The 15,221-nt window shown below is 37.5% G+C and overlaps 1 protein-coding gene across 3 annotated transcripts in view; it reads left to right on the top strand.

Annotated features, from left to right (window-relative positions):
• DST (dystonin) overlaps positions 1–15,221 on the top strand; it is a gene marked incomplete at its 5' end in the record, with an annotated part of 401,175 nt that overhangs the window by 337,594 nt on the left and 48,360 nt on the right. For all 3 annotated transcript variants that reach the window (XM_080806480.1, XM_080806481.1, XM_080806482.1), the window contains 5 exons: positions 7,543–7,662; positions 7,846–7,953; positions 9,734–9,952; positions 13,473–13,676; positions 14,826–15,057. In XM_080806480.1, the coding sequence (XP_080662606.1) occupies positions 7,543–7,662; positions 7,846–7,953; positions 9,734–9,952; positions 13,473–13,676; positions 14,826–15,057 (883 nt within the window). The remainder of the gene's footprint in view (positions 1–7,542; positions 7,663–7,845; positions 7,954–9,733; positions 9,953–13,472; positions 13,677–14,825; positions 15,058–15,221) is intronic.

Here is a 15,221-nt window from a genome sequence, read left to right as displayed (position 1 = left end):
TACAGATACCTGCTAATTAGCATGACTTTGTAACAGCCCTCTATTAATATAGTTTTTAAGAAAAGTTCTGATTTGTTGTGGTTAGTTTTTTTTTTAATGTTACTCCTGTATCATGGTAAGTTTTGAAAACATTTGTCACTGAATTTTGAAATCGTAGAGCCTGATAGTAGAACTCTGTGTAAATGTGAGTAGTATTTATTGCTATTTGAGAAATAATCAAACTGCCTCAATTATGGGCTAAGGAGCAAGGACTGTATGCATCTGACTCTACAGATTGGCAGACATTGACCTTCTGAAGAGAAGTCTTTTTTTTTTTTTACAATTTCATTTATTTGTTTGAGAGAGAGAGTATGCAAATGGGTGGGGAGGGAGGAACAGAGAGAGAGGCAGACTCCCTGCTGAGCATGGAGCCCAATGCAGGGCTCCATCTCACGACCCTGAGACCCTGAGATCTCGACCTGAAGGGAAACCAAGGGTCAGATGCCCAACCGACAGAGCCACCCAGGCACCCCGAGAGTATTCTTTTTTTATAAGAATTAGGCCCATTCATTACTTTTAGGAAAAGTCTGAGCAGAACGAGGCAGCTTAGTGAATAGTGGTCGTGAGCTTTATAAACAAAGCAGAACATCTGCATCCTTCTCATAATACATAAGGTCAACTGAGTTAGCACCTGTACGTGGTTTTGCATGTTAAACCTGTGCATAGTAACATATTTTTGTTGCTTTTTTTCTCTAATTGCAAACTGAACCAAATGAGCGAGGTGGAAAAGGGGGAAGGCACTTTCATTTAAAAGATGTACAGACTTGTAGCCTGAAGTCAGACCCTTGTCATTGTTTAAACCTCAGAGCAGTTCATTGTCCTTTGCCTCTTATCAATATGCACAGTTGTCAGAAGTTGCTAAAATGGGTGCGTTTCACCAGGTCTGGGAATCCCAGGCATTCTTCAACAGTTCTGATTGCTTGTCTTATTTTAGTGGCCGCAATGACCCCTTTATATTAAAGACACGTAGGTTTGTGATTTGGGGGCAGTTAAAATAAGCACGTCATTGGTTTATTAGGAATCAGCCTTGAGAAAAATAACACCTGTTTATTTCTTCTAAAGAACTAGAAGGAAACCTCCCCCACGGAAGTGAGATTTGTTTCGACCCTCCAGGTGTTGGGGATGGGAAAATATGGGCTGTGTTATGAATAATGCAGAGCAAAATGGAAGGAAATGCTAATGAAAAGAAAGTGATAAGATCCTCAGCCAGGGGAAGGGAGTAAAAGATGTCCTTGGAGTTAAGGTTCACTTATCATTTGCCTTTCTTAAACCTCTTCCCACTTTAGAGAAAGTTTATAGATAAATACAAAAGCAGTTTGTCAGAGATTGGAGAAATATTTAAAGAAGAAGTTAAAACATACTATTGACTTAGGGTATTTGGGCCATTTTTGGTGAAATCACATGAATATTTTGAGTTCATGAAGCCCAGACTGTAGACAAGCACAAGTGATACATAACATGGCAACTAGAAGCGTAGTCCCTGGGGTCAGGCCACCTTGCTTTGAGTCCCAGATCCAACATTAACTAGTTGGGTAATCTCTGGAAAGTCAGATAACTTCTCTCTGCCTCAGTTTTCTCAACTGTGGATGGGGTTAATGGTAATGCCCAGCTTATGCCATTGTTGTCAGGATTAAAGAGGATATTGAGTGTGAAGCACTTAGCGTGTTCTGTAAAATGCTGGCTATTATTGTTTTAGACTGTTTTTCAGGAATATTTAGAGATAGCCAATTAAAATATCTCTTACTATCAGGGCGCCTGACTGGCTCAGTGAGGGGTACATCCAGCTCTTGATCTTGGGGTTGTGCGTTCAAGCCCCACAATGGATATAGAGATTACTTAAAAAATAAAAATCTCTTAAAAATTGTTTTTCATTATCTTGTTGGAAATTCCTGAACTACTGGTTCTACTGTAATAAGAGTTAGAGGAGGTCAGTGGTTAGACTCCACTAATAATACCTAATAAAATATTTCCCAGAATGCAATTATGGATGGTAAGATTATCTACAATGTATTTGAAGTTAATTTTTGCTATTTGAGTAAGCTGTGAACAAATTTATTAAAATTTGGTCTAGTAAACTTGCTCTCCATATTGCTCACATTGTAAAATAAACAGCTTTTATAGTCTATTAGAAAAGCACACAGAGAGTCATTTGAAAGATTCATAGGCCTAAATAAAATGCCTTGCTTTACTGCAGATTGCTTCGTGAAGACCCTGTGGCTGTTCTGTTTGTTGCTGGACAATAAATATTTGCTAATTTAATGAAAAAATTTCTCAAAAGACAGAAGGGAAATCTCTGCTTGAAGTCTTGTTTTCTTTTAGCAGAGCAAATATTTGCCTTGGTCGAAGAAACAGTGTTTGAGTTTCAGCTTTCCATTTTGGCAACTTAGAGTGTATCATCACACTGTTTTTCACTGGATCCCCCTTTTTTTAAGGAGAGAGAGAAAAAAATAGATTTAAACTAATATTGACACTAACAGCCTGACTTTATTTCTTAGGACTGTCGTTTAAGTGCTAAAAATAGCCTGATTACAAACAAGCAGGGTGGTATGTCACTTTATATTTTAGGGGCCAGTAGAGAAAAAAACTCCTTACTGTTAAATTTTATTCAGGTTATCTTGCAGCACTTGCACTCAGGTACAAAGGCCTGGACTATTTTGCTCAGTTTTGTACTCTTTAAGTGAATCACATAATAAACTTTTATTTTGAAGTTTCATCGTGTATGGCTTGAAAGCTAGTCAACCATTCATAGAAGACCCTTGTACTTGTTTTTCATGAGGATTTCTTTTTCTACATCTGAAGCTTCCAAATTAGTGGACATTTTTCTTCTTCTTCTTCTTCTTTTTTTTTTAAGATTTTATTTATTTATTTGACAGAGAGATAGAGAGCGCGAGGGACACGGAGTCCCTCGTGGGACATGAGGGAGAGGGAGAAGCAGGCTCTCTGCCGAGCAGGGAGCCCAATGCAGGGCTGGATCCCAGGACGCTGGGATCATGACCTGAGCCGAAGGCAGCTGCTTAACTGACTGAGCCACCCAGGTGCCCCTATTCTTTTTTTTTTTAAGTAATCTCTACCCTCAGTGTGGGGCTTGAACTCACAACCTTGAGACCAGGAGTTACGTGCTCCACTGACAGAGCCAGGCAGGTACCCCCCGAATTTTTTTTCTTTTTCACATTGATATATTATTGCTAAATAATGAATAGTTCCATTTGAAACTAAGTAGCATTGTAAAAATTATTGATGAAGATAGAATTTTTTAAAGAGGGAGAGGTGGGGCAAAGACAAAGGGAGAGGGAGAGAGAATCTTAAGCAGGCTCCATGCCCAGCATCCCTGAGATTGTGACCTGAGCCAAAATCAAGAGTCCGACACTTAACCAACTGAGCCACTGAAGTACCTCAGCCACCGAAGCACCTCAGAAATTCAAGATAGAATTTTTCATGTGTTTTTCAAGATTCTTTCTGGAATCCACATTGTTCTGATTTGTCTCAGTAGCAGAAAAAGCAATGAATCAATGAAAAAACATATCTTAATACTACTGTCTGCAAAACCATGAGCCCCTTCAATAAGTTTTATGGAAAATGTGGCTTTGCTAAAAAAAAGAATGTATAATATTATGGGAAATACAGGGAAAATAAATAATTCTGTTGGAATATACACATGTACACAGTCGTTTCAGAAGTACTGCCCTTTTAAGGGAGCTCACTCTGAGGGCTAAAACTCTGAATTTCTATCTGGAACAACGTTAGCGTGTCAGTGATCCTCTTCAGTGTGTGACACTTGAAGGAGAATTCTGATCAGCAGGTATGATAGTGTGACTTCTGCCCAGATACTATATTTGTCTTAAAACAGCCTGACTCTGCATCATTTTTTTGGGAGATGTTGGTTTATATTCAGATTTTGTGCTGGTAGCTTGTGTAGAGGTTGTTTGGCAAAGGTCTGTTAAGCCCTATTTTCCCTTTCATGTCCTTATGCAGTTGAGTTTTTAAGGTAAATGTAAGACTGTTATTTTTACCCCTATTAAATGTCTGGCTTGGGCCCATTATTCAAATGGTTATCTAAAATTTTTTTCTATTCTGAACTGTTGACTAAAAGAAATTGACCTACAAATAGCTTCAGTATTTATTTACTTATTTGCAAATTTATTTAACTCATGTCGCAAAGGTGAAAACAAGTGGGTCCATGGCATATAGAAAAAAAACTGTAATAATAATTTATATTTTTATTATGTATTCTTTACTTGTATAATTTGTTATTTTTTCTTATAAGATTGAAAGCATAATAGCACTCTTAATCAGTGCTATTCATGTTTGTGCCAGGTCATGGCTGGCGGGTTATTTCCTTATAATGAAGGGAAGTCCACTGATAAGCTTGGCAAATATTATTAAAAAATAAATTATACCCCATGGTGATGAGGGTACAGCAAAACTCTGCTTGTGGGATTATAAATTGGCACATCCCATCTGAAGGGCTGTTTGGTGTAGTATAAAATCTAAAAGAGAAAATGCGAATAAGAACTCACAGATGAGAGGTTTGCTACAAAGAATTGTTGTTGTTGTTGTTTTTAATTAACTTTTTAAAAGATAATTATAGATTCACATGCAATTGTAAGAAATAATATAGAGATGATCCCATTGTATCCTTTACCTATTTTCCTCAAGGGTAGTATTTTGCAAAATTATAGCACAGGATCACAAGCAGGATGTTGACATTGATGCAGTCAAGATACAAAAGATTTCATCACCACAGGACTACCTCATGCTGCTCTTTTATAGACTCCCACCTTTACCCTCTCCTTACTCCTGGCAACCACAGACTTTCTACACTTCATTTCTAGAATGGTTGAGTACTTTTTGGGACAGCTTCTTTTTCCTCTCCTTCTGGGACTCCAGTGACAGGAATGTTAGATCCTTTATTGTAGTTCCACATGTCTCTGAGGTTCTGTTGATTTTTTTTTTCTTTCTCCAGTCTATTTTCTCTTACTCAGATTGGATAATTTCTGTTCTGTCTTCTGCTTCACTGACTCTTTCCTCCATGCCCTTCATTGATCTCACCCACCAAGCTTATTTGTTATTATAAATTTAAGTTCTAAAATTTCCATTTGGTTCTTTACATAGCCTCTTTTCTTTGCTGAGACCGTTTTGTTGTTAAGGTCTTCTCTAATTTTTTATTCATTTCAGCTGTGTTTGAAAATGCTCAATGAGGCATTTTTAGCATGGCTGCTTTCACATTGTTGTCAGACAGTGCTAACATTTCTGTCCTCTCTTTACTGGTGCCCATTGATTATCTCTCTCTAGTTCCGTTAGAGGTCTTCTTAGTTCTTGCTTGAAGTCATGAATTTTGGGTCTTAATTAAACTTTCTGTTTTGACTGACTTCCTCTGGCACCACTCTGGCAGAAGAAGGCAGGGGTGCTACCAGGTGGAAGAGCTCCAGGTTCCGCACTCAGCCCCTCATGAATACCTAATGGGGGTGTTCCTCTTCCCTGCTGGCTGGGAGTGAGAGTTGGGCTTCAGCTCTCTGAGCAGCCTTTCCTGCACCTCAGTGGGAGTGACTACGTTAACCACTAAGTGGTGGTGAGAGTCCTGACTCTCCACTGGGCCTTCCCTGACACCACACCAGAGGAGACGGAGAGGGGCAACTCATTACTGCGTGGAGGGCTCCCGACACGCTTTCTATGGACAGTGGGGGCAGGAACCTTGTCAGTGGCCAGTGGCAACTAAAGTTCTGGCTCCCTACTTGGCCCTCTCTTGACATCACCGTGAAGCAGTGTCAGCAGCTTGTCCTGTTGGCTCATGAGGGTGAAAATCTAGGCCTTTCTTGGCTTGAGTGTGGGTGGGACCACAGCTTCTGTTCTGTGGTGTTTAGACAGAGTGGCTATTGTTTAAATGTTCTCTTGCTGGGGTGCCCCTTTCCTGGTCATTTGGCTGAGAGAGCAGCCTTTTCTTGGGGTTTTTGTCTGTGCCTCTCAGTGTTTCTGGGTTGCGCTTTTTCCAGTATCCAGTGCAGGATACGTGAGGTAAGGAAAAAAACCCAGAGAACTAAACCACTGTGTTGTTCCTTGAGCACCAAGGTCCACAGCAGTTCTGCTCTCTTCTCTTTCCTTTCAGTCTTCTCATGTATGTTTCATATGCAGTGTACACATGTGTGTAACGCCCAGGATTTTTAGGTATACTTACAAGGAACAGGGAAAAGTACATCTACTCCATCTGCCCAGGAGTCTGCATAGTGTCGCAGAGTGTTTTAAAAGTATGGATTATTTTCCAGTCTAGTATCTTATCTCTACCCTTTTCTCTCCTCACTTAGTTATCCCCTACCCCCGTCTAGATTTCCAGGTTCTTTTGAAATATTAGAGAATTGAAAGCTCACGATGTCTGTTTCCCATGAAATCCTCCAACTGAGGCCACTGTTAGTTACCATTTCCCACTGGTGCTTGTGGGGGCACTCACCCACTTTGCTCATTTACAATAACTTCTTGCCTGGAAGGCATTGGCTTCTGTCTGATGCAGGGTATCGAAAATGTTCATGCTCTCTGACTTGGTACTCAACTTCTAGGAATCTATCCTAAGGAACTAATTGGAGATGCTGTCGGAGATTTCTATTTATTACAGGTTTATGTAATAGCAGAAAATACAGTGAGCCTAGATAAAAATATCCAAGTATGCTAGAATACAATGATATTACTTAAAATTCATATTTAAAAGACTATGACATGGCAAGTGTTCATAATAAATGAAAGAGCAGGATATGAAACTGTTTATACAGTCTTATCCCGGACTTTCATAAATCTTTTTCAACTTTTGGAATAAAAGTCACTAAAATACCAACAATATTAACTCCAGGTTTTAATTTTCTTCTGTATATTTTTCTGTACTTTATGAATTTCTGCCATGAATTGTTAAGATCGGGAAAATGAAACCTCTTAAACAATTTAAGAATACTCTTGGAAGTGGTTTTTGCTGTTCTTAAATGAGATGTAAAAAAAATTATACATGAGATATTTGGGGGTTTACTCTACATAAAGGAACATACTTTGCACATACATTTATGCACACATAATATGGTAAATACATGCGAATATTTCATGAGTTTTGCTAGGAGTCCTGTATGTGGAGAGCAGGATGCCGCCCGCGTGTCATGTGGATTAAAGTGATGGGTGCCGTGATTGATGCAGCTATTGACTTCTGGAGCCGTTCAATTTGGGTAGCACTCTTAAGGAGAAGAGACTTCTGGTTACCAAAAAGAAGGCAACAGAGAGCGCTCCTAAAATCATTAACGCTGTGTTATGCATCCAGTGCCTTTGAAGAGCTTGTGTTTAATTACTCTGCTGGAAGTTCTCCTTTCCTTATGACTTCAGTCGTCCTCATAAACTGTTTCAGGATACCACGAAGAGAGAAGCTCAAATTTTCCGCTTGTGTCAGAATTAGGATATTTGAAAGAAATGTAGAGAGGTATTTTTCTGGCACCAGTTATAGGAACTTACTGACCGAAGTATTTATCTTTTGTTTAGTTTGACCAGGCAGCTGATGCCGAGTTATCCTGGATTGCTGAGACTGAAAAGAAATTGATGTCTCTGGGTGACATCAGGCTTGAGCAAGAGCAGACCTCTGCTCAGCTGCAGCTTCAAAAGGTGAATTTCCAATTATATCAGAATTATTTGTTAGTGTAGCCCCAAGTCTAGACAATGTGCTTGTATGATTTACTTTGCAAGACCCCTCTAGTGTAACTTGGTATTTTTAACGACTTTGCCTGATTGTTTTCATTTTAGTCATACACTTTCTCTCTTTTTAATCTTTATTTTGGTAAATCACAGACATTCACCATGGAGATTTTACGACACAAGGATATTATTGATGAACTTGTTAAATCTGGACATAAAATCATGGCCACATGCAGTGAAGAGGAAAAGCAATCAATGAAGGTATAATCTTGTCTGTGTGACTGGTGGTGAGACTCTTGAGCAAATGGCCTGCGTTAAGCTCTCAGTCCTAGAGAAGCACATTTCCTTTATCCATAGCTGCCATTTAGACAGCTAAATCATTAGTTTTAAATAAGGCATTTTTCAAGCTTACAGAATGACAGTAAAAGGAATATTCCTTAAGGGAATCACCATGGGGATGATTTTTTTAAAATAGGTGCTGATATTAAGGTTTGTGTCCTTGAATGACTGGCACACATTAGACATTCGATTAATGTTGGCTGTATTACTTACATTACTATCAGTATAAACTGTTACTAGATATGTCAGCTCTTGTTCATATGCTTCAAAATACCTCGTTTTCTCTAACGCTGAGATCCATTCTGTATAATTCAGTAAGTTGTATAGGAAAAACAATGAGCTGAATAATTAAGAAAGCATCTACTTTATGCATTTTTAATAATCTTTTAAATTGATGAAAAACCAGCCACAAGTAAAAATGTTTAGTTCCATTCAAATTCAGACATCTGAGCAGATTAAAGAAATTAATGTATATGAATGCTTCTGGTAGGAAAATAGCCCACAGCAAAAAAAAAAATTACTCAAAAGTCTGTGCCTAAAATCACATTTCAGAGTATGTGTTGCTTTTAAGGTATAGCATAGGCAAAGAAATAGAATGTAACTGTATACTGGTACTTCCTCTTCTGTTTCTTCTGGAAATTTGCTTATTTGTAATTTAACCTTTCCCTTATTATTTTTACAAAGATCTTGACATGAAAAATGCTGGTCATGATGAAATAATTTCTGTGTCATTCTGGAGTTTATTAGATTACGATTGTGCTCTGTCTTCTGCTCTTGGTTTATGATGTGAATTTATGTCATAATCTAGATCACTGTGACCAGCCCACAAAACATAGTGTATAATATAATGTTCTACTCTGATTCTAATATATGTAATTAATTATGTTGACTAGTAGTTCCTCTTATAATTTCATTTGTGAAAGATAGTTCTTATTTTTGGCTGCAAAGTAATGTTAATGTTGCTAGACTCATATGAGACCTGTTTTCCAACCTTTAAGGACCAACAAGACCTAGAAGGATAGTTGAAGAATTTTGTTTATTATGTTTGGGAAGCTCAGTGTCTTATTCATAAACTTGAGGCTATTTATTTGTTTATATCTTGAGTTTTGTCACCTAATATTTGGAGGTGGGGGTGGTTCTCTGTCATTAAATCCCATGATTTTTGATGATGACATAAAAATCCATTGTGTGAAGATACCATAATCTATTAGCTTAATCTCCCTCCAATTGTTGTATTTTAAGATGTTTTCTACATTTTTGCTATTTTTTACATATATATGGGAAAATTTTTTTGAATTGTGGCAAAAACACAACATTAGCATTTAGTAGAATATTATTCAACCTTAAAAAGAAAGGAAATCCTGCCATGTGCAACAGTATGGATGAACCTGAAGGATTTTTTTTTTTTAAGGTTTTATTTTTAAGTCGTCTCTGCACTCAACGTGGGGCTCAAACTTACAACCCTGAGATCAAGAGTCACATGCTTTACTGACTAAGCCAGGGTCTTTTTAATTCTAATTAAAATGAAATTTTATACACAGAACTAGTTACAATCTAAATAGGCTTTAATGATTTATTCACTAAACATACATTGAGTACCTGCTTTGCACTAGGCATTTAGTGCTAGAAAAAGCATTCTGGAGTTCCTGAGGTCTTTGGCCTGCTTGGCCAGCTAAACACATTTCATTCCTTTATTTTCTAGAAAAAACTGGACAAAGTGTTGAAGAACTATGATGCCATCTGCCAGGTAAACTCAGAGAGGTATCTACAGCTAGAACGGGCACAGTCCCTGGTTAACCAGTTCTGGGAAACCTATGAAGAGCTTTGGCCATGGCTGACAGAAACACAAAGAATCATCTCTCAACTTCCTGCCCCAGCCCTTGAATATGAGACTCTAAGACAACAGCAGGAAGAGCATCGGGTAAGCTTGATATTAGAGAGAAGGTTGTTGTTTTGTAATCCCCATTAAAAGAGAATCGTGACTGTGATGGTGTTTTTCAGTACATGTGCTGCCAAAGGGAGAGCTGTCATCGTCATTTTTAATGCAGTTCGATGGAGATTTTAGCAGTATCCTATTCTGGTCTGCACTGTTGTTTTCCTCAGAGTTGCTTACCTGTTGTTTTCCAGGGTTACAGTGAGGAGACTCATTGTGTATGTCATTAATTGTATCACAGCTTTCCTGGAGTGAGTGGTATGAAGTATAAACCATCCTGGTACAAACTAATTTCCCATTTTAAAATGTTAGAGAAATATGCTTTTGAAGTACTTCCCATTTATGCATGTTGAATTGTTTTTAACTTACATATGTTGACTTAGTTTTATACTTCATATGTATTGGTTGGAGCCATCTAGAATATAAGCAAAGAGTAGGAATATATCAAAGCAGCATCATACAGACTAGACCACTGAGCTTGGAGGAGATAAACAATGTAACAATATGTCAAAGCACAAATAATGTATAAGCTAGCTCAATGAAAAGGAAAAATGCTGAAATATGAAGATAAGTTGTTTCCCCTTTTTTCTCACTATTTTGATGGTTTTTGCTCCTATAAGTATATATGAGTAAACTAGAGAGTGTATTTACATCTATAAATGCCTCATGTTTTAAACATAAATAAAATGGCATTATGAAGCCCTCATTTCAGCAGTTACTTAAATATTAACATTGCTTGAAATTTGGGAAGGGTTTGAGAGAGGGCTCAAGACTATCAGAAAAAATCTGGAGTTCTTGCTGTTTATGGACTTAGGAACCTAGTTGCTGTCTCCCAGATCTATACAAATTGTACTCTGAGACTGTTCGTGTGTGTGTGTATGTGTGTGTGTGTGTGTGTGTATGCATGTGCGGAAAGTTTAACTTGGTATATTACATCATTGTTTGAAGGACATGACACGCTTCTTATTAATTTTGTTTATTGACTTTTTTAATCTACTGCCATTGAAGAATATCTCTAAGTATTTGTTTACAAGAGCTTTAGTCAACACTTTAATGCAAAATGGAAATTTTACTGAGTTCTATCCACATCAGCAGGAGAAAGACTTAAAAATTATGAAGAATTGAATTTAATTTTAATATAAAGGTTTATTTGTGGCAGAAATCCTGATGCCTATCCACTGAATAACTTCTAATATAAAATGTTCTGCAGATTCCTTCTATTCTGAAGGGGGATTTGAGTAGCTATGCTTCTGCGTAATATCAGATAATGGAAAGGTTATTACTGAATTATTATTAAATTTCAAAATTGAATTTATTTTCCCTTTTTAGCATAACCTTTCAGCTGTCAAATTTACAGTTTCTTTTGTAAAGGAACCACAAAACTTTGTAGCCAAGTCTTTAAATTATTCAACAAAATTATTCCTAATATTTACCGCCTTCTAGAACAGCATTTCTTCTGTAGCTCCACAGCTTCATCTTCAGCTTCATTCTAATCAGGAATAAAAAATGGCTCCAAGAGTCAGTTACTCTATGGTAGGTGTGTTGAGGTCACACTAAGTGCGTGTAAAGTGAACATGACTGGACTGTTACGGAACGATGTTACCAAGAATCATTTTGTTACATATGAGGCAAAAGACATCTCCTACTGGGCTCTTTCTCCAAGCGTACACCCAGGTAGACATCTAGTACTACTACACATCTAGAAGAGGAATGGCCTAAAAATGGGTCATCTCAGTAAGTCCCAAACTAAGGTGTCCTTTGGTGGTGCTGCACAAATGAGACCTCCCTAGATGCTGGGAAGCTCGGGAAATCTCTCATTAAAGATCTCAAATGAGCAGAGATCTCTCATTTTACCCGAGAGTCTCTTGATAACTCCAAGTGTAAGCTGGTTTTCCAACAATGCCTTGCTGAGTATTGAAACCAGAACATGTGTATGCATTCCTTTTTTGTGGGACTGTCTATTAGCTGATACTACCCTTACCACCTCCATTCTTTAAGGCAGCATGACTAGATGGTCTAATAATAGAAAACAAAAATAAGAACATCTCAGCCTGGACCCCTTGGGAGCTAGATCGCAGACATGACCCTCCCACATTCTCATGGGCAGCAGGTTAGATTTGGACCACCCCTGTTCTTTTTTTTTTAATTGAATTTATGTTTATTTAGCTCTTTTTCAAGAGTTTCGAGACGGCCTTCAGAAAAACTTCAAAAATAGTATCGGGGATTGTTGATGATGTAATGTACCAATTTCCATAGGGATTTTCAAAATAATTTATAGGACTGATTTTAGTGAGCACTTTAAATAAAAATCTAGAGTTATGTGGCCATCTTGGTGACTCTTTTTGATGAATCAGAAATGAAACTATTTGCAGGAAAAGATTGGTAGGTTTTCTCTAGGCTATCTCCTGAATATAATTTCTCTCAGAGAAATTTTTGGTGGGGCCTGAGTAGCAAAATAGAAGGAGATACACCTTCTGGTGAGGGTAAGGAATTTCTGCTTATGGAACCCAATCACTAACGTGGTACAAATGGAAGGTTCCTCAGTGCTACAGGGAAACCTGGAAGCAAAGATGGATGTGGCTTTGGATTTGGCCCATGAGAAACTACTCAGTGGAGGCTCCAAGTTCTATGGAGTATATTTATTCCAGATTTATTTGTCTCCCTATAAGGAATGAGGGCTCCACTTGGATTACACACTCTCACTAGTGTAAATATCATTGTATCTCTTAATTAGATGACATCATGCAAAACATGCCATATATTTTTCTTTAAATGCGCTTTATAAATAATGCTCATTATATAGCTGTGTAGCTGATAGATTGATTACCCTGTAGCCTTTAACATTTTAAAATAAATACAGATAGATTCATTCATATATATATATATATCATACATATCATATATGTACATAGAATAGATTTATACTTAGGTATATATAATGTAATGCATATGTGTACATCTTGTATTAGTTTAAATATATATAATTACAATGCCTTGTGGGCTTATATCCCCTTAACTTAGCTTTATGTATAGTTTTTTTTCTCCCTGCATTGTGTCTACCCTCTGCTGAACTTCTTTCCTTTTCCTTCCTTCCTCCACTTTAAATTTTTGCATTTATCCTGAGTGTACAGAAAGGGACTACCAAGAATTATGGCTTAGTCGCTATAGGTTGGGGATATAGTGATTTCATAATTCTTTTATGTAATATGACCCTTGTCCAAGTGTACTGCTCTTCATGGGAAAGGCAAAATGAACTGCGATTATTTCATTCAACCAGCATTTTTGTATGTTATCCTTAAAGAGACTTTGACATGACCAGACTGTTGTTTATTCTTTCTGTCAGGGCATCTCTTGCTGGCCAAGAGCAGTATGAGGCATCCTGTGTTAAATGCCTTGTGATGGGGAGGGTGTTTGGTGTTTCTTGCCAGCTGGATGCATTGGGCATGTAGACAGCTGTAATATGGAGGCGTGACCCTGAGATACTGAGAAGCTGTTTGGTTTGTTATAGCAACTGCGAGAGTTGATAGCCGAACACAAGCCTCATATAGATAAGATGAACAAAACTGGGCCACAGTTACTGGAATTGAGCCCAGGCGAAGGCTTTTCTATCCAAGAGAAGTACGTGGCAGCTGACACCCTTTACAGTCAAATTAAAGAGGATGTCAAAAAGCGGGCCGTGGCGTTGGATGAAGCTATTTCTCAGTCTACTCAGGTAATCATTTGCACCAGAAAGATGATTGAGCTCTTCCAAACAGAAGAGCATGGAAACACATTTTCTTGGATCTCCTGATTAAAGTTCAAACAAAATTATTTCACTACATTAAATCTGAGTATGGATGTTTTGGCTCCTCAAAGGTGCTATTTGGTTGGTCCAGTCCTTATATTTCTTTGCCTGCTTGTAGATACAATACAAAATAATTCTCAGTGACTTAAGAAACATACGGTTGTCGTCACTGCCCAGATATTTAAAGAAGTGTCCATCCACAGATGTCCATCCATAGATGCCTCTGGGAGAGCTAAAAGAAAATGTTATTATCATTATTAACGAGACACTCCTAAGAAGGCAATAAGAAGAAAGACTGTGTGGACTGAGTAAGAAAGAAAAAATATGAAATTGGAAATTGGTATTTTTTCCTTTTGAAAATACTTTTTTTCAAGAAGTTGAATTTGAAATTACCAACAGATTTTCCATTTTCAGAGTTGGGCTTTAATCGTTAGATGCACTAACATTAGAGTGGTCTGTTTTATGGAATCCTGAGTGATGATTCCTTTAACAGTGAAGGTAGTGTAGAACCTGAGTGAGTTTGTATAACTTTGCTTTATTGTCTGTGGTACCTTCGCAGACAGATCTTCAAAATGCTTTCATGAATTTGATCATGTGTTTGAACATGAATGAAGTTCAAACTTCTGTTATAGTATCAGGGAGGCTTTTGTTTCTGTTTCATTTTTTAACGTTTTTCAATACAGGAAATTTATAACTTAAGAAATACCTTTATTCTTATCAAAAATGTTCATGAATCTTATACTTAATAATATAACTTTTTAGGATATCAAAGTAATGAGTAAAAAACAAAACAGTTTTGATAGAAGAACACACAGTTTATTGGACTTAATTTTTAAAATTCATTTGAATATGATAAAATGAAGTGATGGGTAAGACACTGATATCAGGTTGTCCAATTATACATTAACCCATCCTGTTTGGTAACAAATACACTCAACTGGGTAGGTATGTTAACAGAGGATCAAAGATCTAATTCTTGATTGAGACATTAAATAGATGGGGTTTTTTTCCATTTAAATTTCATTTTTTATATCACAAGTCTTTTCCCCATAAGTGATCCCTTTGATTTACTTCTAGTTCCATGACAAGATAGACCAGATCCTTGAGAGCCTGGAACGCATCGTGGAGCGTTTGAGGCAGCCACCTTCGATCTCAGCTGAGGTGGAGAAGATTAAGGAGCAGATCAGTGAGAATAAGAATGTGTCAGTGGACATGGAGAAGCTACAGCCATTGTATGAAACTCTTAAAAAGCGGGGAGAAGAAATGATCGCTAGATCTGAGGGCACTGACAAAGACATATCTGCCAGAGGTAATAATTTCAGAATAAGGAAACAATTGAGCTTTACTTTTAAAATAAATCTAAATGTTCATGCTGTTTACTAACAGTAAATTGCGTAATAATTTTAGAAAAGGTATTACCCGTGGGGTTGAAGGGCTGTGTACATAAATCCCTCATTTGTGTTTGCCTGTGTT

This window comes from Martes martes (genome assembly GCF_963455335.1).
Source record: "Martes martes genome assembly, chromosome: 6".
Taxonomy (NCBI): Eukaryota; Metazoa; Chordata; class Mammalia; order Carnivora; family Mustelidae; genus Martes; species Martes martes.
Note: the sequence above shows the minus strand (reverse complement) of the source record. Positions and strands in the feature narration are given on the sequence as shown.